Below are 26,895 nucleotides of genomic sequence, written 5' to 3' on the forward strand. Positions count from 1 at the left end.
AACAATCACCAAATACATAATAATTCTTAGGGCCGGGGCACATATATGGCGAAGCGCAGCGCAGAGCACTCTTCACAGTCAAAATATTATCGACATTATCCTCATTGAAATAATATCTAAAATCAATCCGTGCGGATACTCGCGCATCCGCGCGCAGTCCCGCGCGTGCTCGCGCATTATCTGGTACCAATTCACGCGATTAGAAAACTTCGCGGGCATGCTCTGCGCTGCGCTCCGCCATATGTGCGCCGGCCCTTAAACCAAATCAATGGTTGTTTTCGGTACTTTCAAGTATTCTATTCAATATAAAAGAAAGTTTTGAGAATTGACTTGTCAAAAGGTAAAAGTTTTGGAAGACGATTCTTTTGAAATTTGAAACCTGAGGCTCAGTATCAGTAGTCAGTATCCACTAAAGTAGAGATGGGTAGATGTGTTTAGCAGACCATTCAATATTGATGATATAATTCATTCACGCCATCTATCATTAATTTATTTGTCCTGAACTCATCTGGGTTCCACAGACTTCCACTCATACACAGTCGATAAAAAGCAGGCAGGCACTTATTTAGGAAGTTTTTAAGAACGATTCAGAATCGGCTATCATCATGCTAGGTCTAAATTTACATATTCAGCCAATAACAAACTTATTCAATAAGTATACTTTTTTATGAGTATTTTCCCCAAACTTTAAAAAAAATCTTTCCATCTGTCTTTCCAGCTAAGGTGCCCGTCAATTGAACCGGAGTGAATCGGTGACACGTTCAGCAAACCAATCTGATTATTGACAGATCACGTGATACTTTTATCACGTCGCCTTTTAATAATATGATTAGTCATTTAAACACATATCCGCTCCACTCCACTTCAATGGTCAGATATCCTAAGTGTTCAAAAGACTTGATTTTGTTATTACTAATTTAGATAACTAATTTCGTATGAGTACTCTATGTCCTTTATATTATTTTGTTTAGTATCCATCGCTGTAATTGTATCAGGTTCGTTGATATATTCGAGGCTATCATGAAACCCCTCTAAAATTCTTTGGTCGATTATTTCCACTTCTTTAAAAACATCTGATTTTATTCTTTCAACATTATCCAATGTATCTTCTTTATAATCTATGGATTCAACTTCTGGAATACTCGGTTTTGATATTTGTTTGATTACATCAGCAGCTATTGGCACTGGAATTTTAGATTCTTCTTTGCCTATTCGTGTGTTACCATCAACAGATTTAAGAGATAATGGTCTACTTTCTACGTTTACTAGACTGATGGGTTCAGGAGTAGGTGGTTCGAATGGTACAGAGATGCTGTTCTGATTGCTTTCAACTTCCTTACGTCTTGTTTGCTTTCTGTCCAATTGTTTTTGTAGTTCTTCTATCCTTTCTTCTTTTAGTTTGATGAGACTGTCTAAATGTTCAACCTGAAATGGTATTTTATTAGTATTTGACTGTAGATAGATAATTTTATTTCTTTCCTCTTTTACTTTTTATTTGGGTTATTTTTGTTTTGTATACGCAAGATTAATGCTATGTTTTCTATGGTGGCATTTTCTAAATGAGGCCTAGGGATGGTCCGATGAGAGACTTTAACAGTAACTTATAATACTTTGCTTACAAGCTTTTTATCAAGATACTAGCTGATACCCGCGACTTCGTTCGCGTGGATGTAGGTTTTTAAAAGATCCCGTGGGAACTTTTTGATTTTCCGGGATACAAAGTAGCCTATGTGCTAATCCAGGGTATAATCTATCTCCATTCTAAATTTCAGCCCAATCCGTCCAGTAGTTTTTGCGTGAAGGAATAACCAACATACACACACACACACATACACACAAACTTTCTCCTTTATAATCATAGTGTGAAAGTGTGATAGTGTGAAGTGTGATTTAGAATAATTATTGTTGTATCCGTACTATTAGTATAAAATCAAGAAGCCGAAGTCTTAATCTCAATCACTGAGCTTCACCGCTTCCTAGTAACTGACTGACATTACGAACCTTTTGTTTAAGTATTTCAGCTGAATCCTTAGCATCCTTCAATTCTTCTTTGAGACCGAGATAATGTTCATGGCTAATCACTTTCTTTTGTATAGTTTCCAATACTCCATTCACCCTCGTCTTCACAGGTACCACTAGCACGTGTTCTGTGAAAGAATCCCTTACTTTAATGTCCTTTATAACTTTACTAGCGAACCGCCCCGGCTTCGCACGGGTGCTTGAAAATAAAATATAGCCTATGTCGGGAAGAATGTAGTGTGTACTCTATTGGTCCAAATTTCATGATTCGAAGTCAACGGGAAGTACCCAATTTTATTCTATGGAAAAGTGGTTATAATGGCTAAAATATAAATGTTTGGTTTATACTATCGCAGACTTTTTTGTAGGCATTATTGAGTTCTACAACTTTTCTATAGAAGTCAACCATACATCTCTAACCATTTAGGCAGCGTTCGCGGGAATCGTTAACGTACGGCAGTTTTTTCGACGCCTTACTCCACAATTTTCACTACCACGAAAAATCCTATCTATTTTCCGGGATAAAATATAGCCTATACGGATTCGGAAGAATCCCTCTAAGTAATGGTAAAAGAAATTTTGAAATCGGTCCAGTAGTTTTTGAGCCTATTCAATACAAACATACAAAAATACAAAAATACAAAGGTTTCCTCTTTATAATATTAGTATAGATCATCATTTTCAACTGATACGATGTCCTCAGCTGGACATAGGACTGTTTTAGGGAGTTCCACACGCGATGGCCTTGCGCCATCAGAATCCAGCGGCTCCCTGTGACTCGTTTAATGTCATCTGTCCACCTAGTCAGGGGGGAGGGGGTCTGTGCTTTCTTTTAAAACATATCTTATTACGTTACTACCGGTTTCGCTCTTCTGGAGTTTCTGAAAATATTTTCTTAGCAGGTGGAGATCATCATTATAGAGAAAACCCACATGCAAAATCTAAAATACTTTAGTTAAGATACATCTGTGACTCTACCGCCGGTTCGGAAAGGAGTTTCTACTGAGCCAAGAAACTCAGCAGTTATTTCTCTTTTCAATTCTTAAAAAGTTACAATACTATCAATCTTATGGGCAACTGAAAGCTCAGCCTTCTATGCTTACTTTATTATACCTACTATACAATATACTATACAATATAATACTTTAATATACTTACTATTATTATTATTATTATTAAGCCTTTATTTTCCTTATCAATTACTAGTATTTACATGGTTTCTAACTAATTTAATCTATTCTAATGTCTATTCTATTGTATTTGTTAGTATGTTAATCGTTGTGTGTGTGTGTGTGTGTGTGTGTGTGTGTGTGTGTGTGTGTGTGTGTGTGTGTGTGTGTGTGTGTGTGTGTGTGCGTGCGCGCGCGCGTGTGTGTGTGTGTGTGTTGTGTAAGCGTATAAGCGTATTGTATAATAGTATGCGTGTGTATTTATGTGTGTAAGTTATGTTTATTTATGTGTTAGTAAATTAGTAGTTATTTACAAATTTATTTTTTACATATTTACTTATATATATATATATAATTGTGTTTATAATTCTGGCTTGATAAGGGCCCCTCATTGGGTATAGGCCTCCTCCAGTTCGCGCCATTTCTCCCTGTTTTTTGCTGTTTTAAGCCAATTCTTCCCTGCTATCTGTACTATGTCGTTAGACCATCTCGATTTTGGTCTACCTACTTTCCTCTTGCCTTTTGGCCAATAATACTTACTATATTACTATATAATATTACTGCTCCCATGCAATTTTTAACCCCCGACCCAAAAAGAGGGGTGTTATAAGTGTATCGTGTGTATCAGTGTCTGTGTATCTGTGTATCTGTCCGTGGCATCGTAGTTCCTAAACTAATGAACCGATTTTAATTAAGTTTTTTTTTTTTGTTTGAAAGGTGGCTTAATCGAGTGTTCTTAGCTATTATCCAAGAAAATCGGTTCAGCCGTTTGAAAGTAATCAGCTCTTTTCTAGTTACTGTAACTTTCACTTGTCGGGAGTGAATTTACACTTGTATTATTAATCTCAAGTTCCTAGACCCAGCGGTTAATTAGTGTCAGTCAGTCAGTTTCTGCTTTGGAATAGATATTATTGTTTATCATCTTACCATCATCTCCACATGCCTCGTAGTAACTGCCACCACTGGACATGTTTTGTTCTACTTCTTTTAAAGTTTTGTTCATCTCTTCATCTCGCCGGATTTTGTCTTTAACTGAAACAACAATCACACAAATATTATAAAAGCAAAAGTGTGTGTGTGTATGTTTGTTACTCCTTAACGCAAAAACTACTAGATGGATTTGGCGTTCCGTATTCCACCAGTTTTGATTTATATGTTATCTTTTAGCGGCTAGCTCCTAAACCGATCTTGATGAATTTTTTTTTTGACGTGACAACGTCATAATTCGATAGAGCCGGCTGCACGCATGAAAAAACATGACTCATGCGGCGTTACCTCGCTCTGAGGCGTTCCATGTAAGGCTTGAAGTGCAAGCGAGAGCGCGGAACGAGCGACAAAGAAGCACAATCGGCCTTTGTTGTCACGTTCAACTATCGTCAGTAAACCGACTTTACAGACAACCAATTTTTTTAGCCCAGAAATAGCTGGATAAACAGTCTGAAGATGCACATATGTGACTTTTGGATTTGGAAAAACTCAATAACTGAAGGGTTAAGCCAGTTTGGCAGTATTTTGACCCGATCGGGGTATTCGCTGGTTTGAAGATAACTCTTACCCATAAGAAGCACCCGTTCAATGAGCCCAGGGGTGCAGTTAGCGAGCTGTTCCATGGTGTTGCAGCACAGGTTCAGCTTGAGCTTCTTCAGCACCTTCCTGTTGAGCGTCATCCAGTTGTTCAGCTTCAGGGAATGGCTGTTCCGTGGCGGGTAGTTGTGCATTTCCACCAGCTTTGGGTAGTGCACGCTGAGGATCTCTGCTAAAAGTACTGCAATCAACAAGTATAAATTAAAAATTTATAACACACCCCACAAATGAAGGTTACAGTAACTAGAAAAGAGCTGATAACTTTCAAACGGCAGAACCGATTTTCTTGGATTATACCTAAGAACACTCTCGATCATTTACCTTACAAACAAAAAAAAACTAAATTAAAATCGGTTCATTAGTTTAGGAGCTACGGTGCCACAGACAGATACACAGATACTCAGATACACACGTCAAAATTATAACACCCCTCTTTTTGGGTCGGGGGTTAAAAATAGGTCATGATCACCATCACCGGTTCACTACTGAGCACAGATCTCTTAGAATGAGAATGGTTTGGCTATAGTCTACCACGGTGGAAAAGTGCGGATTGGCAGATTTCACACACCTTTGAGAGCATTATGGAGAACTCTCAGGCATAGCCGTGATAACCTAGTGGTTAAAACGTTCGCCTTCTATTCGGGAGCTCGTGGGTTCGATATCGAGCAAGCACTATCTTTTTGGACTTATATGCGTGCCAAGCAATTAAATATCATTTGTTTTAACGGTGAAGGAAAACACGTTAAGGAAAAATATAATTAAATAATCAGGAATTATTTTTTTCTTCATCCTACCATAATATATTCCCACTTTCCTATTATGAATCAGAGTTTTTGAAGTTTTTGATTTTCCGGGATAAAAAGTAGCCTGTGTCCTTCCCCGGGATGTATCCCAAGTCTGTACCAAACATTAAAATCGGTTCAGCGGTTGCGCCGGGAGAAAGTAGCAGATAGACAGACAGATAGACAGCCAGACAGATAGACAGACAGACAGACAGACACACACATTTTTGCATTTATAATATTAGTATGGATTTTTCAGCTTGAATGTTATCCTTAATTCCTGTACTGAATCTATGTACTGTATAGGTATAGCCTACTGCATAAACTTATGCCTAACCTAGTCTACCTCCCTAATCCCTACACTATCGAAGTCTAGGTTTTTTTATTATTTTATTCAGATACAAGTTAGTCCCTAATTGCAATCTCACCTGGTAGTAAGTGATGATGCAATCTAAGATGGAAGTGGGCTAACCTGGAAGTGGTATGGCAGGTTTCATTAAACCCATACTACTTTGGTTTCGACACGGCATCGTACCGGAACTCTACATCGCTTGGCGGCACGGCTTTGCTGGTAAGGTGGTAACTAATAACTATAGCCACGGCCGAAGCCTCCCAGACAACAACAGACGAAATCCAGGTTAGAAGGTTGCAAGAAATACTAAAAATTCTAAGAACCAGCATCAGAAAAATCCCTGTTAATCTTCTTAGTTGGACGAGACAGCTTGAAGGTGTCCACCCATGCCAGCACGTCTTCAATATCCGACAACGGTATAGGCGACTCAAGTAGGGACATTTTGTAGTTTTTATACCTTATTTACACTTTTATTTTGTTTGATTTTATTTTACTCGGTTCTGATGGCTTGACGATTATCAATTTCGCATGTTTGTCCTGATTGAAATGACGTGACAGTTGTGGTTTGTTTTGTAAGATGTCATTATTTTTGTTTGTGGCCAGTCTCTCTTTCTCTTGTCATATTCCTCAAGGCTGAGGGTCGTGACTCCTTCTCTCTCCTTCCTAATACCCGTTATCTGCGACCATTAATAATAATAATAATAATAATAAACATTTATTTCGGACTATTCCATTCATCCATATAGTGTTAGTAACAGGGTCTTATGAACTATGTTAGTGATTAAATTAAATTAAATTAAATCAAATCAAGTCAAATGAAATCAGATTAAATTAAATCAAACCAGATTAAATTAAATTAAATCAAATCAGACCAAATTAAATTAAATTAAAATTAAAATAAATTAAATTAAATTAAATTCAACTAAACTAAATTACATTATTATTAATTGTCAAATTAGGCTCAGTTCATGTAGCTACGGGACCACTGGGTGTTCATATGTATGTACACCCAGTGCTTCATAAAGGGGTTTTCCCACTTTGCAGCCAATGTGTTCAAAATACTGTTGGAGCTCCCGCGCACTCTGCTCATCACAGATGCAGCTCTTTTTCTCATGATTGCGTAAAAGTCGTCTGTATGAGCCTCTGCGAACATCTGTGATGCACTGCACCAGCGCGGCAGCCCCATCAGTACCCTGAACCCATTGTTGTACTGCACACGTAGGTCGCTGTAGGCCCTATGGGTATACGTCACCCACAGGCTGCACGTGTAAAATGTTTGGCAGTACGCTTTAAATAAAGTAAGCTTTACCTCCCTATTACACCGTGCAAACCTGCGGGCTAGAGTATTGCATCGGACCGCCAACGCCCTACGCTCCCTCTCAATGTCTCTAACATCAGACATATCGTCTGTCACAATGTGCCCCAAATATTTAAACTCAGTCACTCTCTTAAGTGCAACTCCGTTAAGGGTTACGGGTGGGACATCGACTACAGTGTTTCCCTTGCTCTTAAATATCAGGAGCTCACTCTTCTTCACATTGTACACGAGTCCATGTGACGCAGCATAGGTCTCGCATATCTTGAGGAGCTTTCTGAGTGCGCTAATTGATGGACTCAGCAATACCATATCGTCTGCATAGCTTAGATTATTGATCATAGTTCCATCAATAGAGCAGCCGATTCCAGTTCCGCTGAGCTCATCAATCAGCTGGTTTATGTATATGTTAAACAAAGTAGGAGATGTTAAACCGCCTTGCCTAACGCCACACTCTAGACGATACGACTCTGAGTAAGAATTAGCCCACCTCACCTTGTTTTTTTGAGAGCTGTACCAATATTTTAAAATGCTTACTATCTCTGACGGCACATTTAAGCTCCGAAGCTTCTCCCAGAGCTTATCATAGCAGACTAGATCAAACGCCTTGGAAAGGTCAAGAAAGGCAGCGTACACAGGTGTTTTCCTGTCCGTGTAGTATTTGACGGTCTGCTTGAGTGCCAGTATAGCACTTTCCGTGGACAGATTTTGTCTAAAGCCAAATTGTGCATCATTTAGCTCGACATATTCACTAAGTTGACGATCTAGCAGACCATCAAACACTTTTCCTAATATCGCAGCTAGCGATATAGGTCTATAGTTACTTTTATCTGAAATATCGCCTGTTTTATTCTTAACTACAGGAACCACTACGCTTTCCATTAAGTCTTCTGGAAGATAGGAGTGACGAATGCAGAACGTATAAAGCATGGCAAGTACACGATAGATGTGATGTCCCGCGTATATAAGGTGCTCCACACTCAGCCCATCGTGCCCCGGCGACTTTCCCCTCGATAAGTTCTTTATGACACTCTTCACCTCTTTTGCACTGAACGAGAGAGAAGAGTTCAAAACTTGTGTACATCCCCGAGACAGCGACGCCCGAGTTTGGGTAGAGCATACTCTAAAATGTTCTTTAAATAAATTAGCTATGCGCCCTGCATTTGTCTCACCTTCAACGCTCACGGGGAGGCCGCCACTAGGATTCAATTTTCTTGTTTCCTTCCAAAATTTATTAAAATTCTTCTGCTTATGTTTCTCTGCTAACGCGTCCATCTGTAGCTGCTCTTTATGATTTTGACAAAATTTTAACTTATTTTTGAATTTACTCCTACTTTCCCTCATATCGTTATACATTTTACCCCTCAAAGGCATACCATGTTGTTTCCAAATCAGAAATTTCTCACGAGCTTCCCTATGAGTTTCTTTGACATACCTGTTCCATCCCGCTACCCGTCTACCTTTGCTGACCCTTCCAGGCTGATTGCTCGCAATTGCTGCCTTCTGTAGCACCTGAACAATTCTTTGGTACAGCTCGTCAATAACTAACCTATGAGTTTCATCTGTACACATTTTGTCACAACATATACTTAGCTCGCTGGGAAAATCTACTTTCTTCAGTAAACTAGAACACATTTCGGTGTACATGTCAACCTGGGTTTTTTCCCCCCACTTGATTCCAATGTTACTGTTCTGATCGGATACCATTGTGTGCCTCACAACCGTATTGTAAACGGACTTAATTCTTGTTACAGCAAAATTACAACTTATCTCCAGAGGAAAATGATCCGACCAGAACACATCATAGCGCACCTTGACATCCCTAATCGATATCCAAGCTGCCTCCGTCACCAAACAATGATCGAGCCATCGCCGACACCCATGCGCATCACTAACAAAGGTGTAGGTATCGCTGTCCCGTCCAAGCTTGGCAACATCAGCGCATATCCAATGTTGGTCTGAGCAAAAATTTAATAGCTCCCTACCGAATAGCTCGCCAAGATGCGCATTAAAATCACCTAACATGTATACAGACTCAATGCCGCACATATCTATCATAGCTACAAGCTCACCTAAGCATTCATTAAGCTCCACAATATTCACATGCGAGTCAGTAGGCATATACACACACATAAATAGAAACACACGTTTCTCGATTACCCCTTTTATAGCAGTAATGCGACTATTATTACACGGCACAACGGATACTGACGTGAAGACACTTTTTCGCCATAGCAACGCCACACCCCCATACGGCCTACCTCTCACTGGGCCAATAGAGATATTCATCGATGATTTGCCGCTATACATGAAATCACTATCTATTTCTCCAAGAATAGGTATTTCATCTGGCAGCAGCCAAGTTTCTTGGAGGGCTATTACGTCTGCTGACTTACAGAGTGAATTCACACATTCACGAGACCTCTTGATCCCCTTACAGTTGAAGCTAACTATTTTTGTATACAAGGACTTATCTTCCATTAAGTGCGGGTGAATTAACCTCCATTGCACTTGCCTGCACTGCATTAATATTTTATATTATTTGCATATTAATGCCCGAACCATTGATGTTAAAATGCAATCAGTAAGCACCACTAGATTAGAAGTACCTAGGTATTGGTGGTCCTCCTGGCACTGCAAATGTTCAGGGAGGCGGCTACTTGACATCACATGACCCACCTGGTCGTTTGCTCGCTATTTTTTAACCGACTTCCAAAAAGGAGGTGGTGCTCAATTCGGCCCGTATTTATTTTAAAAAATTGTTCTGTTATCGGAACTACCATCAGCGACCAATGACTGCAGTACTTTCCTATTTTTTTATGAATGTTTCGTTGGCAACCCTCCGACATGGTTACTGGAGACTTTGTATAGCTTAAACACGGCATTTTTAGTACTTCCCTATTAGTTCGTCTCCGGGAACAAATTAATATCATCAAGAAAGAGAGTTGTCATCAAGAAAGATCGCCTCGGCTCTAGTTGCGTCTAGCGAATTTTATAGCGATATCTTCAACACCAATAAGCAAGAATGGGAGAATAGGAGATAATATGAAGAACCTGTAACATCAATGTGTGTCAATAAGTCATCGGCGGTCAAGTAACCTTTCCTCTTTACACACGTACCTCTACCTGTGCCTCTACATAGCAAACAACAGCTTTCTTTGTTAACAGGGCTCTCCGTCACTCGCTTTATACAATCGTAGTTCCAATTTCATTTGAATATTAAGCAACCAAAGTCCATGAAATTTTGCAGACATATTCTAGAAACTAATATCTACGTCTGTGGTTTTACAGATTTCTGTTAAAATATTCGGTTTCAAAGTTACGCGGTCTTAAAAATTTACATACAAATCTTTGAGCCCTTGTAATTTAAAAACTACATATTTTTAGAAAAATCTAAAACACCACAGACACAGATATTAGTTTCTAGAATATGTCTGCAAAACATGGACTTTGGTTGCTTAATATTCAAATGAAATTGGAACAACGTTTGTATGAAGCGAGTGATGAAGAGACCCCTCTTAAGTATACCTACGTAGCTACAATGCGAAACAAAAGTGCATCACATGGATAATATTTTAACTTGTACCTTTTTAGAGCTCCGTACCTCAAAATAAAAAGAGTAACCCTTATAGTCTGTCTGTTGTGTCTGTCAAGAAACATATAGGGTACTTCCCAGTTCCCGTTGACCTAGAATATTGAAATTTAGCAGGCAGGTAGGTATTGTAGCACAAGGGTGAAAAATTTGATAACCATGAATTTGTGCTTACATTACAAAAAATTTAAAGTGTTATTTTCTACATATAATATGTATATGGTCCGACTCGCACTTGACCTGTTTTTTATGTTAACCAATTAAATGGCCCGTACCAGGTTTAATTAAACCTCCAAACTCTCTTCCAAGTTAGCTCGCTTCCATCCTAAGGTGATGAAAAATCTGAGGGTTCACATTTACTATTCCTTGTTCGTAAAAATGAACAGCAATGTTTTGCTACAAGTTAGTTTACCCAAGTTTATCGGCAGCTTTAAACTGCATTATTTACCAGCAGCTGATATCATTGCAGTCAGTCAGTCTCCACAGCACGGCAAAAAAGTAACTCTCGATATGAGAGGCGTACTTGTGGCGCTTACTGGTTTCAGCCATTTCTGTTGCGGCTCCCGGTCTTGATTCACAAATAAATAGTATTTAAACTCTATTTTACAAACATAATATACCTATATATATTATATATGTATTTATTTAAACTCTTCTTGTATGGTATAGGTGTAACTCTTCTTATATGGTAGGTATGTATTTAAACTCTTCTATACTTGACTGTACGGATTTGCGAGATGCGCGCGCGCATTTTAGTGTTTTTGTACAGTCGGCAAAACAAATCGATTGTCATTACCGTCGTTTCTCTGAACTCCGGAAAGATGTAATTTCATAATAATACAGTGAATAACTACCTATTGCTTCTTGTCAGGATGATAATCAATACCTACTAATATTGTAAATGCTAAAGTGTATTGTCTATGTGTGTTTGTGATATTTTTTCACGGTCCATCCGTTAAACTAATTTTGACAAAAGGTGCAAAGCTTGCAAAAAGGCATGGGCTACTTTTTAACCCCCGACCAAAAAAGAGGGGTGTTATAAGTTTGACTTGTGTATCTGCCTTTGGCATCATAGCTCCTAAACTAATGAACCGATTTTAATTTAATTTTTTTTTGTTTGAAAGGTGGCTTGATCGAGAGTGTTCTTAGCTATAATCCAAGAAAATCGGTTCAGCCGTTTGAAAGTTATCAGCTCTTTCTTTCTAGTTACTGTAACCTTCACTCTTGTGTTTCTGTAAAGTCAAAGAGTTCCTAGGTGATATAAAAAACCTAAATCCACATATTATACGAAATTGCGGGTATCATAATATGTATATTACTAGACGCCCGCGACTTCGTCTGCGTGGATTTAGGTTTTTAAAGATCCCGTGGGAACTATTTGATTTTCCGGAATGAAAAGTTGCCTATGTCAATAACAGGGACGCAAGCTACCTCTCGGTACCTTTCATACAAATCAATCAAGTGGATGAGTATTTAGGAATCCCGCGGGAACTGTTTCTTTTTCCGGGATTAAAAGTAGCCTATATCCTTCCCCGGAATATATCCTAAGTCTGTACAAAATTTCATTAAAATCGGTTTAGCGGTTGAGCCGTGAAAGCGTAGCAGACAGACAGACACACTTTCGCATTTATAACATTAAGTATGGATTACCTACTACATCTTAGAGACGGACATAAACTACGTTTCGGCTACGTGCGTATAAGCGCGTATATATATACCTAAGTACCTTATTGGTCCACGCATTACCGTACAGTGAAAATATTTTTTCTACTGGACAAAACCTAAGAGCCTCGATAGCACAACGGTTGAAGAGCGAACTCAATTACGAAAGGTCGGCGGTTCAAACCCCACCCGTTGCACTATTGTCGTACCCACTCCTGGCACAAGCTTTACGCTTAATTGGAGGGGAAAGGGGAGTATTAGTCATGATTAGCATGGCTAATATTCTTTTAAAAAAAAAAGTGTCAAGGTGTAGTTTCGCCAGCCGGCTCCGGCTGAATCAGTAAAAAATACGGGAGCTCATTAACCCCGTATTATATTTTCACAATTACGGGGTTCTGTATTACCCCTGAAATACAGGGCAACCCGTAAAATACGAGGCATCTGGCAAGTCTACGCGCAAGTGTGGCGTAGCTTTAATCCGGCCTATGTTAGTGTACAGTTTTCGCCAGGTACATATTTAGAGGGAAATGACGTCCGCCATCGCAGTTTCTGTGTTCCGTGACACTTTCTAAAGTTTCTACAGTTTAAATAATAATTATTATGATACTTACCTGCTTGGTTCCGTAATGCTTTTTCTAGATTTCTAGACTGGATGATAACTATAGTATACAACAACTTACGAAAAACTGGCCAAGTGCGAATCAGAATTTCACACGAAGGTTTCGTTCTCCGGGTCACAGCTGAAAATCAGCGTCCTGCTTATGATGCAGGACATAATGCTGAGCTGTACACCCATTTGGGGTGATGTCACAGATGAAAATGTATATTTGTATACTTTGTTTTTATCTGTGACACCAACAACAAATAAATACATTTTCTTTCTTTCTTTCTTTCTTTCGTACCATCCACCATTAATTATTTTTTTCATGGCGACCATTTTGTACTTTGTTGAAGAAAACACATGTGAACATATTTTCATGTCTGTACCTATTCACGAAATACAGCCCGCTCGGATGGACGCACGGACAGTCGGAAAAATTCAAATTCAAAATATTTTTATTCAATTAGACTTTTACAAGTTCTTTTGAATCGTCAAAAGCATCTACCACTGGTTCGGAATGCGTTTCCTACCGAGAAGAACCAGCAAGAAACTCGGCGGTTGCTCTTTTCAAAGATTTGATATACAATATTATGACAGACGGGTGGACAGTGGAGGCTTAGTATTAGGGTCCCGTTTCCGCCCCACTACTGAGTACGGGTCTCCTCACAGAATGAGAAGATTTTCATTTGTTAGCAACAAATAACAAATGGTCAAATAGGTAAGTATAGAAAGTACATTAAATGATTACCTACCATTACATACAAAATTGTAAACACTTAGATTATATACAAGATTTGCTTACAACATAATGTGACTCGTTCAACGGTTAACGAGAGAAAACGGCACAAGTCAATGCCTTCAAATTTCTATAGAGAAATCATATCGCCATAATCACTTAGTCATCATCAACAGCGGACTAAGTACGGACTAAGTACGTCGGGGGCCTGGGGCCACATTCACTTGAATGAGGCCCCCGTTTAATTCTTCTTTTCTTCGCAGATTTGACCCCTGGAAGGGTCCATTAAAGGTGCCCACGCACTTGATATGCACTGCAGCGGAACTGCGCGTCGCGTCAGCGCCCCGCACGATATTCTCTCCAGCCGCGACGCGCGTACGTCACTGCGGCGCGGCGCGGCAGTTCCGCTGCAGTGCAGTTCGAGTGCGTGGGCACCTTAAAGAATCAAAAATCAAATAAAATACTGAAATTTGTTCTAGTAATATTATGAAGGGGTACTAACTTTGTTTCTTTTCTTTCCAAAACTCCAAATTCCAAAAAACCTTATAAAAAAAAGTATAGATGTAGAAGTATGAATTACGTCTTATAATAATATAATGTATTATGCTGATTCTTAAAACAAAAATAATGATTGAAACGAAGAATTTAAGCGGTATGGTAAATGGTCCTAGATACATTTTTCATAACTTTTAAGATCACTCTTATTTAGTGAGGCCGCATTTGGCCGTTTGCATGCCGTAAGGCTAAAGGCTGTACTTATTATAAGCTTAGATTAAGACCAATGTATAGGATTTGCAATAAATTGATTGATTGATTGATTGAGTGAGCAAAATTATTTAGGACTAGCGACCCGCCCCGGCTTCGCACGGGTGGACATTTAATTTTTCTATTTTCCGGGATAAAATATAGCCTATGCGGATTCTGAAGAATCCCTCTAAGTAATGGTATAAGAAATTTTGAAATCGGTCCAGTAGTTTTTGAGCCTATTCAATACAAACATACAAAAATACAAAGGTTTCCTCTTTATAATATTAGTATAGATTTCACTATAAGTATGTAGAACTTCTTGAGGTTTGGAGGCTCTCTACAGACTGGAGGCCTAGAGCGGACAACCACCGCCGCCTCTGCGGTCAGTGCCATGAGTTTAACATTTTAATCTACAGATTAAAGATAAGAAATTACTAAGTATTCACGAGTATGTAATATCGAAAATTGATTCTATCTTTGATGATTTCCCTGAATGACGCAGTAATGATGTGCTCTTTTAATTTATTACTAGCTTATGCCCGCGACTTTGTCCGCGTGGACTACACAAACTTCAAACCCCTACCCTCTTAAGGGGTACCCCTACCCCCCTTCCCCTTTAGGGGTTTATACCCTTTTAGAGGTTGAATTTTCAAAAACGCTTTCTTAGTGGATGTCTACGTCATAATAGCTATTTGCATGCCTTTCAGCCCGATCTGTCCAATAGTTTGAGCTGTGCATTGACAGATCAGTCAGTCAACTTTTCCTTTTATTAACCCCCGACCCAAAAAGAGGGGAGTTATAAGTTTGACGTGTGTATCTGTGTATCTGTCTGTGGCATCGTAGCTCCTAAGCGAATGGACCGATTTTAATTTAGTTTTTTTGTTTGAAAGGTGGTTTGATCGAGTGTTCTTAGCTCGTTAAGAAAATCGGTTTAGCCGTTTCAAAGTTATCAACATTTTTCTAGTTTTCTTATAGTTATATATATATTATCTCATTCGTATTTTTACGATTCGTATTGGATGGATTTTTGACGTAATTAAAAATACTGATCGTATTTTTACTAAAACGAATACGAATTGAATACGAATGAGTGCATAAACGCCCTTATTCGAAATCTTCTTGTCTTGAGTGCGGGTTAACTTAACACTTACAAGTTACAACTGTTAGTTTGTTGTGAAACGTTATTGTATGCGGTCGTGTGGAATATTACATACCTAGTTTTTTTATAAACACGTGGTCTTCGTTAAAGGTAAGTCATTTTACAATGTTATTACATCTACCTAGACAGATCTTAGACTAGCTCTAAATTGAATCTAATTACCTATGCGTTTGTTAAGGGTGTAAAGCCCACAACTCGGCCTATAAAAAAATAGTTTTTTTTTTAAATTTAAATTAACTTTGTGGGTAGGTAGGGACTTATTTTTAAAATACTTCCAAACCATAATAGCATGTGGGGTGTCATTGTCTAGAGCTTATTGAGTACAGATACCTATATTTTTTATTTATTCTTTATCTTAAAAAAAAGATTCCGATCAATTGAGAACCTCCTCCTTTTTTGGAAGTTGGTTAAAAAATAAGGAAATGGGGGGCCGGCAAAGTTGTCCGTTTTAGACTATTTTTATGACGGGGGCTATCTCAAAAACTAAACCAGTTATGAATATAAAATTTCGGTATATTATATTATACTGTACTTAAACAACAAATACTGAAAACAACGAATTATAAAACAGTTTGTAAGCTGTGACCAAAACAAAGGAACATTTTTTGGGGTTTTCTATTACGGTTTGTTGCAAAGTTATGTTCTAGTCGGAAAATAAATATTTCATACGACCCAAAATAATATGTTGTTCGTAATTATTTTTATTACGGAACCCTAGCAGAGCGAAGCCCGACTCTCACTTGGCCGTTTTTTTGCTGATTACGAATACCTTTAGTATTTATTAACCCCCGACCCAAAAAGAGGAGTGTTATAAGTTTGACGTGTGTATCTGTCTGTGGCATCGTAGCTCCTAAACTAATGAACCGATTTTTTTTTGTTTTTTTTTTTTTGTTTGTAAGGTGGCTTTATCGAGAGTGTTCTTAGCTATAATCCAAGAAAATCGGTTCAGCCGTTTGAAAGTTATCAGCTCTTTTCTAGTTACTGTAACATTCACTTGTCGGGGGGGTTATAAATTTTTAATTTACACTTGTTTACTTATTTATTAAAATTCCGCAGCACATTTTATACGACCCTATACCGCTGTCCGATGATATCGAGAGGTCATTGATTTGCCTATTCGACTTTTTAAAATGGACGTCGTTTGTTTTGATGTTTCGACAATGCGCTAACTTTCTTTGACTATTAACATTAGCAACTTTCCATTCACACCTAGTAGGTAGTTAAACACACTCGCTTTCTTTCGTTCCTTATGGAGACAACTCAAACAATCCAAAGACCCAAAAAAAGGGGGGTTATAAGTTTGACGTGTGTATCTGTGTATCTGTCTGTGGCATCGTAGCTCCTAAACTAATGAACCGATTTAGTTTTTTTGTTTGAAAGGTGGCTTGATCAAGAGTGTTTTTAGCTATAATCCAAGAAAATCGGTTCAGCCGTTTGAAAGTTATCAGCTCTTTTCTAGTTACTGTAACCTTCACTTATCGGGGGTGTTATAAATTAATTTACACTTGTTTCTTTTTAGATATTAACAATAAACACCTACAAACAAAGTTAGTGATCCGCCTTGAGGTTCATTAAGAAGAGATAAAATAAAAAAATACGAATAAGCAAATTAATGTAATATTACCATTTTACTTGAATACTTTTCGTTCTGGATTACGGAACCTTCGGTACGCGAGTACCTACGACTCGTTTTTTTAGATCCGCGAAACACAAAAATCAACATATTTTTTCCAAGAAAACAGTCAATAGGTACATGATAATTAGTTTTATACGTAGACGGCAAGTAGGTACTCAAGTCTCATCTCACAGAGTCATCGTTTCTTATAGCAAAGAAACAGGCTGAATATTTAAACACTAGCTGTGCCCGCGACTTGGTTCGCGTGGAATAGTGACTTATATTCGCCGTGATTCTTTAAATTGACATAACTTTTTTATTTATGAACCGATTGACATGAAATAAACACTAAATGTTAAGTGAAGCTTACTACAATATATTAGTGAAAACCGTATCTAAATCGAATAAGCCGTTTCTGATATTAGCGTGCACAAACACACAGACAAACAGACAAAAAAAATTAATTACAATTTCGGGTTCGGCATCGATATAATAACAACCCCTGCTACTTTTTTTTTATATATTTCCATTGTACAGACACCACTTTTCTACAATTTTATTATATGTATAGATAAGGATGTTTACGTGATCACAATTTAAACCATATTCATACGTAGGTTAGTGGCTGGGAGGCCCTAGATTTTATAAAAAAGATTAAAAGTTCTGTGTACAAAGTTACTTAACTGCTTTACTATATATTTTTTTAGAATTTTAGTTTTTTAGGGTTGCGTACCTCAAAAGGAAAAACGGAACCCTTATAGAATCACTTTGTTGTCTGTCTGTCTGTCTGTCCGTCGGGTCTGTCAAGAAACCTAAGTATAGGTATACTTCCCGTTGACCTAGAATCATGAAATTTGGTAGGTAGGTTTTATAGCACAATTATAGGAATAAATCTGAAAACCGCAAATTTGTGGTTACATCATTTAAAAAAAATGTATTTCAATTTTCAAAATAAAATAACTATACCAAGTGGGGTATCATATGAAAGGGTTTTACCTGTACCTACATTCTAAAACAGATTTTTGTTTATTTTTAGTTTTTGATTTATCGTGCAAAATGTTGGAAAAATACCCGAGTACGGAACCCTCAGTGCGCGAGTCTGACTCGCACTTGGCCGGGTTGTTTCTTTCTTTCGTTCTTTCTGAACATGTCACTCCGTAAGTTATCTACATTACCTACCTGCTTTCGTAAGGCCTTGTTGTACAACTTTCAGAGCATTAGCTTCATCCGACAGAGGTTGGGATATGGCGCTGATACAGCCGCCAATCTATAGGTACCTACCTCCCATCTTCAAATTCCCCAACTCTAATCGAATCAAACCTGAGACCTTGAGGGACTCCGCACTGAGCCAGAGGTCATCATCAATGTATAACAATGTCACAAATAACAATACCTTCTAGGTATAATGAATTTCCAAAGTTGCCTAACGTGATAATTTGATGACAATGGATCGAATATCTATAAAAATAGGACGTTATATTCTGTTACCTAATGTATCGAGTTTCAATTTTGTGAACACACTCAAAAGTTAAAACTTTGTTAGAATGTGATAATGACCTAGAAAGGTACCAATGAACTTACTAGTTTATGTATTTACTAGCCGATGCCCGCGACTTCGCCCGCGTGAATTTAAGTTTTTTGAAATCCCGTGGGAACTCTTTGATTTTCCGGGATAAAAAGTAGCCTATGTGCTAATCCAGGATATTATCTATCTCTATTCTAAATTTCAGCCAAATCCGTCCAGTAGTTTTTGCGTGAAGGAGTAACAAACATACACACACACACACACACACACACACACACACACACACACACACACACTTTCGCATTTATAATATTAGTATGGATTATACCTACTGCATTGTTGGTAGGGTTGCCACCTGCCACTTCTTGATTTACGGGTTACCACTTACCAGCATCAAAAATACGGATTATAGATTTTTTTTAATATGGGGAACAGTTTTAAAAGCTCTTAAGGTGGAAGCGACCGGCCTGCCCGCGAAATTCAAATTTTATTTGGTTTTTCGTAATTTGTAAACTAATACGACATAGTAGGCTTACGGCATTTTAATTGCGACAATGGCAGTATCATCCTCACAGGTTTTTATAAAAATCTTTACTTGAAAAGGTTTAAGAAATTAGCTCTAATCGACTATTCTCACAAATCAGTCGATACTAGAGCTAATTTCTTAAACTGGACCAGACTAGGTAAGTACCTACCTACGAATATTGGTGCTAATGTTTGTAAGCAAAACTTATTTGACACGATAGGTAACGTATTTCGTCCTCACAATGATCTCTGCGGAAAAGGACAGTCAGCCGATTTAGGTTAATTTGTTTTGTCATTAAAATTTGTGTCAGCAAATCTATACTAATATTATAAAGAGGAAACCTTTGTATTTTTGTATTTTTGTATGTTTGTATTGAATAGGCTCAAAAACTACTGGACCGATTTCAAAATTTCTTTTACCATTACTTAGAGGGATTCTTCCGAATCCGTATAGGCTATATTTTATCCCGGAAAATAGATAGGATTTTTCGTGGTAGTGAAAATTGTGGAGTAAAGGTCTCGGCACACATATGGGATCGGAAAGGGATCGTCACCGTATCGCCTCGAGCCGTTCAGAATGATTTGTATTAAACTCCCTACTCGGAACACACACTAATCGGAATCGTAACGTAATCGCCTCGCCTCGGAACAGGCTCCGAACTTGCAATTCCCGCGCTTACGGCTCATCGTCCCCGCGCTTACGTCTCTGCGTACCCGAGCTCACATCTCTTCGTTTTTTCTTGCTATTTTCTTTTTCCTCTTCATCAAGTGCTATGGCTATCATAGCCAACTCACGTATTGTAAACCAAGACATAACCGTGCGCTACACTTAACGTTTGGATTCAAACTGATCTGGTGCCAACCAGGTCAGCCAGCGGGCGGCGAGGCGTAAGCGCGGTGTCGCCTAGCCGTAGCCGAGTTGACGTACAGGCGCTGCTGATACGCTTTCGTTACGCGCATACGGTAGGTTGACGCCTGGTGACAGCGAGGCGAAAGGCGTTACGGTTACGATCCCTTACCGATCCCATATGTGTGCCGAGACCTTAAGGCGTCGAAAAAACTGCCGTACGTTAACGATTCTCGCGAACGCTGCCTAAATGGTTAGAGATGTATGGTTGACTTCTATAGAAAAGTTGTAGAACTCAATAATGCCTACAAAAAAGTCCGCGTTAGTATAAAACAAACATTTATATTTTAGCCATTATAACCACTTTTCCATAGAACACCCGTGCGAAGCCGGGGCGAGTCGCTAGTCAAATTATAATATCAATTTTATATAAACACCACGCGTCGCATACCTACATATTCGACTACAGAATCATTACATTATCAGACTACAGAAAAGCAGGGTTATGATTTTTGCACTCTAATGTATTGAACGGTTATCGTATAATGCCAATTGAATTGGGGTTAAAATCTAACGCCAAACGTGAGTACCATTTTGAATTTTAATTTTTTTTACAATTTTTAGTGGGCCATTGTACCAAAATATGCTATGCCTAGTTAAAAACCTACTGTTTACTAAGCTATTACACTGATCGCGAGCAATTTACTCTTATCCATTGAGGAGTTCTGTTCTCCATCTCCGAAGATATTCATCAGATCTTCACCAAAGTTGGACCACCTGCAAATTTTCCAAATCGGTTCAGGTATCTTTGAGTAATCGGGGAACATACATAAAAATAAATATCCCGACAAATTGAGAACCTCCTGGTTTTTTGAAGTCGGTTAATTAACGCGTTAGGTAGGTGGCCACATATCATATTTTTTTGTGACTCCACAATAGCACCTTATTGGCCACAAGAACAATATATTCTATACTAGAGGATGCCCGCGACTTCGTCCGCGTGGATTTAGATTTTTATAGATCCCGTGGGAACTGTTTGATTTTCCGGGATAAAAAGTTACCTATTTCGATTACAGGGACGCAAGCTACTTCGGTACCAAATTTCATACAAATCGGTTAAGTGGATGGATCTTTAGGAATCTCGTGGGAAGTCTTTGATTTTCCGGGATAAAAAGTAGCCTATGTCCGTCCCCGGGATATAAGCTAACCCTGTACCAAATTTCGACAGAATCGGTTACACTGTTGGGCCGTGAATAGGTAGCAGACAGACAGACAGACACACTTTCGCATTTATAATATTAGTATGGATAGGTGTGTTTTCAACATGCGATAACAGATGGCTGCACTTGTATTTTGTATCATGCGCTAAGTAAGGGCTTTTCTGCATGCAAAGCAGCCTCAGCGTCAGTGTAACCTACTCGGAACAATGTTAGCTGGGTCAATGTGGCCCGGTGTTTAGACGTTAGATAAATTTTTGGTAAACCGCATTCCTATGTCGGTTTTGTTTTATGATTTATTCATTCACTCTGGTTTTAAACATTTTATTATTATGAAACAGTAAGCTAGTTATAACGAGGCGCTGCATTATGTATAGTATTAATTAATTAATAATTACTAGCTGACACCCGCGACTTCGTTCGCGTGGATGTAGGTTTTTTAAAATTCCCGTGGGAACTCTTTGATTTTCTGGGATAAAAGTAGCCTATGTGCTAATCCAGGGTATAATCTATCTCCATTCTTTTCAGCCCAATCCGTCCAGTAGTATTTGCGTGAAGGAGTAACAAACATACACCACACACACACATACAAACTTTCTCCTTTATAATATTAGTGTGATGCGAAAGTGTCTCTATCTGTCTGCTACGTTTTTATGGACCAACTGCTGAACCGATTTTAATGTGGTACAGACTTGGGATACATCCCGGGGAAGGACATAGGCTACTTTTTATCCCGGAAAATCATAGAGTTCCTACGCAATTAAAAAAACCGAAATCCAAGCGGGCATCCTCAAGTTTTGTATATATTTTAGATTATTACGATAACATAGATATAAAAGTTTACAACGTGCGTTGCTAGATGGCGCGACTTGTATGTATGTCGCGTCAAAGTTTAGGGCTCATCTGCATGTAAACCAATCGTAACTTTGTACACAGGAATTTTCAAAACAGCTCAAACTGTCTAGAAACTGAAATTTTGCAATTTTTTGAAGATCGTATTCTCTCATGGAGAATATTTCGGTCTTAGTGAATACGTTACTCTGATTTTATACCTATTTGTTATTACCTATTAATAAGTATGTACCTACTTCAATTATGTAAGTAGGTAGCTAGGTACCTATTTACATAGGTACCATTTTAAAAATTCAAATATTTAGTAAAAAACCGGCCAAGTGCGAGTCGGACTCGCGCACCGAGGGTTCCGCACTCGAGTATTTTTTTGACATTTTGCATGATAAATAAAAAACTACATATTACGCATAAAAATAAATAAAAATCTGTTTTAGAATGCAGTTATCTTACTTACTTTGAAAATTTAAAAACATTTCAATTTTTTTTTCTGTGATGTAACCACAAATTCACGGTTTCCGGATTTATTTCTTTACTTGTACCTACTATGATTATAATTTAGAGGTCAACGGGAAGTAGGTACCCTATAGGTTTTCTTGACAGTCACGACGGACGGACGGACAGACAGACAGACAACAAAGTGATCCTATAAGGGTTCCGTTTTTCCTTTTGAGGTACGGAACCCTAAAAAATTCAACCGGAAGAAAGTGCAGAACTACCTATAAGTGTAAAGCTGTAATAGGACTTCGCCTGCGATGGCGTTTGCTGGCGCGCGTGCTATGCTTGTTTGGAGTGTTTTTTTTTGTTAAGAGTGGCTGGTTTTTGTGTTAGTTGGTGTTTTTTGGTGGTGGAACTGACTGGGAAGCGCTCTAAAGGGGCGCCGCGCGTATGTCGGCGGGCGTCGGCGCAGACGGAGTCCATACTTGTATAAATTCAATAACTTGAAAATATCACAAACTTGACATTGGCTAATCAGAGTATAGGCAGATTTAAAGAAAAAAAAAAGCTGTAATATCATCATAATTGTTCCAGACATGATTGTAGCTGAGGCTTGGAAGTCGAACTACCTTTACTGGCTACTCCCCGCCGTTCTACTCATCGGTCTACTTGCCATACTCGGTCTACTCTTACTATTCTTTCTACTACGCCTCTACGCCAAGCTGACCTGTGGAAGGTACAGGGAAGACACCAGGATGGATGGGAAGACGGTGATTGTGACGGGCTGTACCAGTGGAATAGGCAAGGAAACTGCTAAAGAGTTGGCCAAACGAGGCGCCAAGGTCATCATGGCTTGCCGGAGTTTGGATAAAGCTGAGAAAGTCAAAGGTATAAGGTTTCATTATCATCATCATTATCTTATTAGTGGGAATTCCCGGATTCGATTGTGTTTGTTTGATTTGATGCGATTGTGATTGTTCGTCTTGTCTGGTGGAAGGCTTCGGCCGTGGCTAGTTACCTTACCGGCAAAGCCGTACCGCGAAGTAATTTAGTACCAGTACGATGCCGTGTAGAAACCAAAGGGGTATGGCTTTAATAAAAACTGTCACACTCCTTCCAGGTTAGGTCACAGAACATGTGGGTCTTTGCTTTTCCGAGATAAAAAGTTGTCTATGTCAGTTTCTGGGATGCAAGCTACCTCTGTACCAACATTTATATCGGTTAAACGGATGGGCCTTTAAGAATCCCGTGGAAACTCTTAGATTTTTCGGGATAAAAAGTAGCCTATGTCTTTCCCCGGGATCTAAGCTAACTCTGTACCTTTCATCAAAATCGGTTGAACTTTTGGGCCGTGAAAAGCTGGCAGACAGACAGTTACATTTTCGCATTGATTAGTATGGATGCCATAGGTACAGAAACAGCAAAATAATAGCTAAATGTGGCGCTCAGATTATTATGGCCTCTTAGAGTTTGGATAGGCTGAGAAAGTCAAAGGTGAGCCTATTGTTCTGTTGTTGTGACAGGTGGCTAGTGCAATATACGTCACGAGTTAAAGGCCGATTCACACCGAGCACGTACACGTGACACGTGCGTAGTGACGCGCGTACACCCCTAACACACAAGGTTACGCATATATCCACGCTTTACGCAAGCGGTGTGCCATGTTTCATACAGTTCCATACATTACAACGCAATGGTACGCGCTACGTCTACGCTTGCGCAACCTGTGTGAAAGAGCTATAAGGCAGAAACAAATTATTGTCGAATGAGGCTAACTGAATATACTCTATCCGCGGAAATAAGTTAGTATAGCGGTCTCTCTCTTACGTAATCCCATACAAATGATAGAGACAAAAATCTCAGTGGGCGTTGAAATTTTGAGTGACCAGCTTATCAAATATATTTAAAAAAAACCGGCCAAGTGCGAGTCAGACTCGCGCACCGAGGGTTCTTTACTCGGGTATTTTTTCCGACCTTTGGCACGATAAATCAAAAACTATTATGCAAAAAAATAAATAAAAATCTGTTTTTAGAATGTACAAGTAAAACCCTTTCATATACCCCATTTGGTATAGTTATCTTACTTTGAAAATTGAAATTCATTTTAATTTTTTTTCAATGATGTAACCACAAATTCGCGGTTTTCAGATTTATTCCTTTACTTGTGCTAAAAGACCTACCTACCAGTCTTTCATGATTCTAGGTCAACGGGAAGTACCCTATAGGTTTCTTGACAAACACGACCGACGGACAGACAACGAAGTGATCCTATAAGGGTTCCGTTTTTCCTTTGTTAATTGATGTTCAAATGACCTAACTAATGACAATTTATTTTCTTCCAGACGAAATCATCGAAGCAACAAAAAACAGCAACGTCATCATCAAAAAACTGGACCTAAGTTCTTTCGCATCCATAAGATCCTTTGCCCAAGACATCAACAAAACCGAAAAATCTCTAGACGTCTTGATCCACAACGCGGGGTACGCAGAATCCTTCAAGAAGGCCAAATCCGAAGACGGGATAGAGTTAACTATGGCCACGAACCATTATGGACCATTTCTATTGACCCATCTCCTCATAGATTTGCTGAAAAAGAGTGCTCCGTCTCGAATAGTAGTTGTTGCATCATCTTTATATCGATTGGCATCCGTGAATTTGGAAAATCCGAATCCTTTAACATTAAACCCAGCGTATTTATACTACGTGTCTAAGGAAGCAAACATTTTGTTTACCCGGGAACTAGCGAGGAGGTTGGAAGGTACAGGGGTGACAGCGAATTGCTTGCACCCAGGTTTGATTGACAGTGGAATTTGGAGGAATGTCCCAGCACCGTTAAGTTGGGGGTTGTCTTTGATCAAGTATTGTTTCTTCAAAACGCCAGTCGAAGGTTGTCAAACATCAGTAATGTTGGCGGTGGATGAGAAGTTAACGAAGGTTAGTGGCAAGTACTTTTCTGATTGTCAAGAAAGTACGCTGTCAAGTTCGGCAAGCGATATGGGTAGGGCTCGGAAGCTTTGGGAAATTTCTGAGAAGATGGTCAAATTGGAAGAGGGTGACCCTAAGATCTAAGGCGCAATGGACACCGGCAGAGTGGAGTACGACTGTATGTTTATGTTGGCCAGTATTTTTATATTTATAAAATAATTCGTTCAATGTCGTAAATTTTCTTATTCGTAAACGTAGAACTGTCTAAAAAACTGAATAGGTGCAAAAAAGGTATTTTTTAGTTCAGCTACAAATTAGCAATTGACTGCAATTTCATTTGGTGGTAAGTGATGATATACCTAGTCTAAGATGGAAGCGGGTTAGCCTGGAAGGGATATGGCAGTTTTTAAATAAACCCATACTCTTTGGTTTCTACACGGCATCGTACTGGAACGCTAAATCGCTTGGTGGCACTGCTTTGCCGGTAGGGTAACTAGCCATGGCCGAAGCCTCACCAGACCAGACAAAATTTTGAAATTAAGTATAAAATTCCATATGTTCCCTGCCGTCATCCGGGTCATAAGTTAACCGAATCGTTTCATGAGAAAAATTCGACCCCCAAACCCCCCCCCCCCTCTCCCCCCCCCCCGAAACTTTGGTCAACTTTAACCGCCCGTCATGCAACTGAGCCTTATTTAATTTACCTACCTACATGAAAATTGTATTGTTTAATTATTTATAAGTTAATTTAAACTGTGTTTTAGCATAAGACCTATAAGATTATAATAATTTTTTAACAATATTTCCCTGCTTAGAACGATACTCTACCAGCTATTTCGTTGTGTTGTAAAATTGTGTTTAATCAATGATTTTAGCATATTGATCTTTTGTTTTTAGGGATAAGTATTTTATATTAATAAAATAATAATAAAATGAAGTCGGGTACTTTTATTTAAATAAAACCGTACAATAGACCGTATGATACATAGGTACCTAATAGGTACTCAAGAAAGATTGCTGTATTGAGAAAACCGCAATATTAAGTGTTTCTTCTTTGTAAACTAATACGACAAAGTAGGCTTATGGTATTTTAATTGCGACAATGGCAGTATCATCCTCACAGGTTTATATAAAAATCTTTACTTGAAAGGGTCCAGTTTAAGAAATTAATTCTAGTATCGACTAGTTTGTGAGAATAATCGATTATTAGTTTACAATTTGCGAAAAACCAAATT

The 26,895-nt window shown here is 38.7% G+C and overlaps 2 protein-coding genes across 2 annotated transcripts; one reads left to right on the forward strand and one right to left on the reverse strand.

The window, feature by feature from the left end:
• Positions 1-207: 207 nt before the first annotated feature.
• Positions 208-6,476, reverse strand: LOC123877818 (sperm flagellar protein 1-like). The gene is made up of 5 exons (XM_045924732.1): positions 6,230-6,476; positions 4,744-4,953; positions 4,116-4,220; positions 2,002-2,147; positions 208-1,425 (listed from the first exon to the last, which is right to left on the reverse strand). Exons 1-5 carry the CDS (start codon positions 6,345-6,347, stop codon positions 913-915), a joined length of 1,092 nt encoding a protein of 363 aa, XP_045780688.1. The 5' UTR covers positions 6,348-6,476; the 3' UTR covers positions 208-912.
• Positions 6,477-15,663: 9,187 nt separating this feature from the next.
• On the forward strand, positions 15,664-26,597 carry LOC123877820 (retinol dehydrogenase 14). The gene is made up of 3 exons (XM_045924734.1): positions 15,664-15,808; positions 23,329-23,622; positions 25,077-26,597. The coding sequence occupies exons 2-3, from the start codon at positions 23,331-23,333 to the stop codon at positions 25,802-25,804; spliced, it is 1,020 nt and encodes a 339-aa protein (XP_045780690.1). The 5' UTR covers positions 15,664-15,808; positions 23,329-23,330; the 3' UTR covers positions 25,805-26,597.
• The last annotated feature ends 298 nt before the right edge of the window (positions 26,598-26,895 follow it).

The sequence above is a fragment of the Maniola jurtina genome, chromosome 24, assembly GCF_905333055.1.
Source record: "Maniola jurtina chromosome 24, ilManJurt1.1, whole genome shotgun sequence".
In the NCBI taxonomy this organism is placed as follows: Eukaryota; Metazoa; Arthropoda; class Insecta; order Lepidoptera; family Nymphalidae; genus Maniola; species Maniola jurtina.